Below are 5,723 nucleotides of genomic sequence, written 5' to 3' on the forward strand. Positions count from 1 at the left end.
TGGATAATTGGTGGGGGGAATTCAGTATGCTCAGATGAAAAATAAGCCTTAAACTAATATAGCATGAAACAAATTTATTAAAGTGAAAATATTGGAATCAAAGGACTCACAGTTAATTCAAAAAGCAAGAGAGATGATCATAGACATACCCTGCATTTATCAATCTTTGTTGGTAAGAATCCTGGAGAAGTGAAAATATGTGTATTTGGATCATAAAAATTGAACATTGGGCTATGAAAGAGTAGCATATATTACAAATATTGTTAGTTTCATGATAGGAAGATATTTGCAATTACTCAATATCTTGCTTCTTCAACCTACCTCTTTAATAAGAGCCATGTTAGCATCATAAAATGATTGTATTGTTCCAATGTCTTCCCAATAGTCTCTGAAAAAGAATTCCTAAAATAAATCTTCAACCTTTATTTTTATGATCTCTACAAAGAAATGAGGTATATTTATTCTACCAAACTTATATTACTTGGGCATTGTATTTCTTCACTGATGTCAAAATGATTTCAGATCCAAAGTCATTGGATGTCAGATACCTCTATTTTAGAAGCTTAAGTAAAACATCGATCTTGAATAAGTAAATAGAGTAATATGTATTAGTTATCGGTCAATCGATAAAGTTATCAAGAGGCAAGAAAATACATACATGTATATGACTTACCTTTGCTTTAAGATTAAATTCACAATTTCACACATGGTCTGCAATATTTGAACAAAGCTTCCAGTTATAGACATCCATTTTGATATGGAATTGATATCATAACTTACAACACGATTCACAAAGTTAATTAATCAGATTAAACTCATGATGCAATTGAAAAAACATCCAAATCATCATTCAATTTTTATTTGTATTAAAAGCATGAAACTTGGATAGAAAATTATCTTCACAACAGAAAACTTAACATGTTGTATAGTACTATTCGATCATAGCGGTCATTATGTTGAGTTTACAAAATAGGAAACTTAACATGCTCATGTGAAACTGAAATACAACCACATTAAATTCAATTTTGTTCACTCCTAGTTGAAAATAGCATATCAACAACACAAGAAAACCATGGACTTTCAATAAAACATAGAATTAAACACATGGTATGCTTATGTGAAGCTGAAATATAACAACATCAAATTCAACAATTTTAACCTTTGAATAACATATCAACGACAAAAAAAAAACCATGGACCTTCAATAAAACATAGAATCAAACACACTTCCATGCTTATGTGAAACTGAAATACAACAACATAATATTGAATTTATTTTACCAAATTACAATCGGTTAGCAAACTCACTAATCTACAAACTGGAATAACAAAAGACATTGTATTGGTTCTCAATCTGTTTCTCGGTCCATCCACTCGCCTTAAAATGTTAAAAATATGCTTACCGCAAACCTTAAACCAGAGACTCTTTCTATTTCGATCGCCGCTACAAACATCGACGAAATCATTCACCGTCAAGAACAATAAACAATAAATAGAAACAAAAAAACACACGAAGTTATAATATCATACCCAGAATCCACTTTATGTGTTTTTCCATACTTAAACAAGACATTCTTTAAGTTTCTGCCGCCGCGAGAATCATCCACGTAATCATTCACCGTCAAGACTTCATTATCTCGCACAACTTCACAATATTCAGCTTTGAGATTTATAGAAGAAAAAAATAATGAGGAAGTGAAAGAAAATAGAGAGACTTGAAATGGGAAATGGTTATGATGAAAGGGAGAGAGCGGAGAGCTTGAAGCAGAATTCGAAAGAGAGAGAGAGAAGAGAGGGAAATATTTTTTAAAGTTGAGAGAGAGTGGGCTAGTGTTTCGGGACAGAGGAAGAGGAAGAAAGGGAAAAGTGAGGGATTTTTTTGTGCAGAGACACACTTGAATGAAAGCATGAAACACTTCAGCCACTTATAAAAAAGGAATGTTTTGATTGGTCAATGTATTTTGAATAAGTAAATTACAGTTAAGGGCAAAATGTAATGTAGTTGAAATTTGAGCTAAATTTAGATTGATGGAATCAGATGGAGCAGAGTAGAATGTGATGGAATAAAATGATATTTTATTGTTTGGATAATTTAAAAACGGATGGGGTGGAGCAGAATAAAGTGATATGGATTCCATCACTTACTACTAGGGGTGTTTAAAACCAAATCAGACCAATAGAAAACCGCAAAACCAAACCAAATAGAAACCGCATAAAACCGCATTTAGTTCGGATGTGTTTGAGCCATTTTATAACAAACCGCGCGGTTCAGTTCGGTTTGCAGTTTGTATTTTACAAACCGAACCAAACCGCATATGTTACAACCCACTAAACTTCAATTAACTTATATCTAACTCAAACATATTATGCCTTAGCCTTACAATTACGAATGATTTTCTCTTCCTTACACTTAAGGCTTCAGTTTAAGTCTTCTATAATCTCTCTTAGCGGTATTGCACCTTCTTCTCATCTTCTTTTCCAAATACATATCACATATTCTTTTCTAGTCTTTTATCTCTTAAGTTCTTTCTTTTTCATCATATTATTTTTATTTTACCGTTCTCTATTCCAATTACGTTTTTAATGTTCATCTTCTTATCTAATCGCATTTCTTCTGCTCTTTTTTTTTCATCTTCTCTAATATTTCATTATAATATTTTTGATATTATTTTATGCTACTATTTTATGTTTTATATTCCACTTTTATCTAATATTATTTTTGTATATTAAATTACTTTTATCTAATATTATTTTTGTATATTAAATGAAAAGTTGTTATCCAAATATGATGAATTTTGTTGTGTTATTTGATAACGTATAAATGACTAAATACAAAGTTACGTTGCCATCAATATGTGTATGTATGACTCAATAAATTTTTGTAAAAAAAAATCGAACCAACCGAACCAATCCAAACCGCATTGGTTTGGTTTGGTTTGGTTTTATTTCTAAAAGTCTACCGAACCAAACCGAACTGCACACTTTTTCCTCTTGCGGTTCGGGTGATTTTTTACGTCAAAACCGTCCAAACTACACCGCGAACACCCCTATTTACTACCATATTACCTCCTCTCCGATTTGGGCAGAATAAATAATTTACCTTATTCCGTCTTCAAATTTTGAAACAATAAAATAATTTATTCGTTCCGCTCAGCTCTATTCCGCTCTATCTCACTCACTCCACTCTATTCAGCTCTGTTTATTTGATGATATTATACTAAATTATAATCCTATAACTTCTCCCACTAATTTTTCCCTCCAAAATTTGTAAGGTTAATATTGGTATTTTAACTTCTACAAATAATAAATTAAATAAATAAGAAAAACAACTAATTAAAATAAGAGTGAAGACCCATTTTAGTCCTCACAATGCACCAAACAAGAGTTGAACCAAGGACCCTTTGGTCGATGGGTAATATGCTCTACCACTAAATCAATATATATTTCTTGTTTTAACTATCAAATAACACTTATATAAATACATTTCTTTATTATATTTTAATTATTAGCAATAATTTATATATTTTGATCTCTAACAAAAAAAATCATTTTTAATTCCTTATAGTATCATAGGTTCAATCATACATTATAGTATCATAGGTTCAATCTTAGTCCCATAGGTTCAATCATACATTATAGTATCATCACATTGAAACCAAGCCGCAAAAATTCTACATTATCATCACATATGTTATAGATGTACCAGAAAATTCAAAATATTATAGTACCATAAAATTCAAAATATTATAGTACAAAAAAATAGAACTTAAAAATCTAAAACATCCAGTATCACCAAAATAAAACAAACAAAGTGTCCTAAAATTGCAAAGAACGATGTACCAACAATTACAACTTAAAAGCAAAACATATGATGATGCCACCAAATCCAAAAGACAGACTAAATAAAGTAGAAGGAAACATCATGTTGACCACCATTGTGTAAATCCAGGAGTAGGCATGAATCTTGAACTAATAGGTCTAATTTGTGGAGATTGAGATAAACGTGGAGGACAAAATGGAGGTGTTGGTGGTCGGATCGATGAAGTTCCAACTATTGAAGGACGTGCAATGAAAGGTGGTGGTGGCGGCCTAACTAGAAGAGATGATGGCCGAACAGAAGGAGGTGGTGGTGGCCTAACAGGAGGAGGCCTTACAACTTGTGGTCGTGGTGATTCCTGATGCATAAATAATAACAAAATATTATATTGAAATAAAGTACAAGCAAAAGTAGAAGTGACAAATTATTACCTGTGACAAACTGTGTGATTGAGGCTGAGTCTGTGACCAATTTTCCATAGTTGTTGTTTTCTTTGCTAAATTTTTGTTTTTTTTCACATATCCTGGTTTTGGAGGTCCTTTACATGCCTTTTCATAATGACCAGCTTCACCATACTTTGGGCAAATCACTTCATATCTTCTTTTAACCTGGCTTATTCCGCTCCCAGGCATATCTTCTGAAATTGCATCTTTCACTTAATTTCCCTTCCAAGAGCAATGTTTACATCTTTCACAGCATTTTTAAAATCCTCCAATTTTATAAATTCCATCCCTTCTTCTATCCTAACTTCACCAAAAACAACATTAGAGTTAAAAACAAGAAATTTAAACTTTGAATTTCCCACATCGTCTGTGGATTCTGGAGTTCTCATATGCTCATAATATGATGCATGTCCATCAACTTCAAATGAAGCTCTGTCACTATCTTCCCCATTTGATTCAACCAACTTTCCAACAATATTTCCTTGGTTCCTATTAACATCATTGTTTTCATCACTTTCACTGTCGGACTCAAAGTCATCGCTATCGGAGTCTCTTTCAGAATCACTTACAAACGCTTCTGCATAGAAACATACAATATAAAAATTTGGTCAAACAATATAAAAAGACATGTGTCATAGAAAAAAAAGACACTTAACCAAAGAAAACTTTGATAGAAAGAATTATTTCTATAAAAGATATTGCTCAATCACGTTGTCAAAATTAAAAACTCTTGTTTTAAACTAATATAACTTGTGATTGAATTAATTGTTTCTTCATCAAGGTTTATGGATGGTCCAAAAAATATCTTTATTTTCTTCAACTAAGATTTACAGTACAAAAATAATTATCTATACAAGTCATATGATTCATATTATGTCACAAGTTAGTAAACCATTATTTTTTGGTTTACTTTGCCTAACATGTACATTACAACTTTTTTTTTGGTTTACTTTGTCTAACAAGTGTAGTATAATTTTTTTTGATTTGTTTGGCCTAACATGTACAGTACATAAAATATCTTTATTTTCTTCAACTTACATGTGCAGTACATATATAATTATTTATACAAGTGGCATGATGCATATTATTTAATTGTTTCTTTGCCTTTTTTATTTAAGTGGTATGGGACTACCGTCACAGTGCAAGAGTTCGGTGTTGCAACGTTAAGCCAGAAACAAGCTAATTCATGAAATTTCATATACTAGATTCATATTATGATATATAACTAGTTTAATATCAATTACAAGTCTACTGTATACATGCCTTGTGTAAACTAATTGTTAAGATTATAATAAAAAGAAATTTACCTTTGTTTATGTCTCCGGTATGTTGTATGCCGTCTTCTCTAATTGAATTATTTGTCATCACCATCAGACTGAAAAATTATGAAAGGGTGAGATTGATGAGAGGCTGAATACAAACCCTAATTCTCTCTTTCTATTTTATGAGGAAAAAAATCGTTC

The 5,723-nt window shown here is 31.3% G+C and overlaps 1 protein-coding gene across 1 annotated transcript; it reads right to left on the bottom strand.

Moving 5' to 3' along the window:
• Nucleotides 1-3,920: 3,920 nt before the first annotated feature.
• On the bottom strand, nt 3,921-4,449 carry LOC131614994 (formin-like protein 5). Its single transcript, XM_058886518.1, has 2 exons — nt 4,249-4,449; nt 3,921-4,175 (listed from the first exon to the last, which is right to left on the bottom strand). The coding sequence occupies exons 1-2, from the start codon at nt 4,447-4,449 to the stop codon at nt 3,921-3,923; spliced, it is 456 nt and encodes a 151-aa protein (XP_058742501.1).
• Nucleotides 4,450-5,723: the final 1,274 nt, after the last annotated feature.

Source organism: Vicia villosa, linkage group LG6 (genome assembly GCF_029867415.1).
Source record: "Vicia villosa cultivar HV-30 ecotype Madison, WI linkage group LG6, Vvil1.0, whole genome shotgun sequence".
Classification (NCBI taxonomy): Eukaryota; Viridiplantae; Streptophyta; class Magnoliopsida; order Fabales; family Fabaceae; genus Vicia; species Vicia villosa.

What these genes read in the sequence shown, in the direction of transcription:
- LOC131614994 (XM_058886518.1), bottom strand. Translation starts at nt 4,449, where the DNA reads ATGCCTGGGAGCGGAATAAGCCAGGTTAAAAGAAGATATGAAGTGATT. An exon ending in AATCACACAGTTTGTCACAG is followed by an intron (nt 4,176 to 4,248) that starts GTAATAATTTGT and finishes TTTATGCATCAG; the next exon opens with GAATCACCACGACCACAAGT.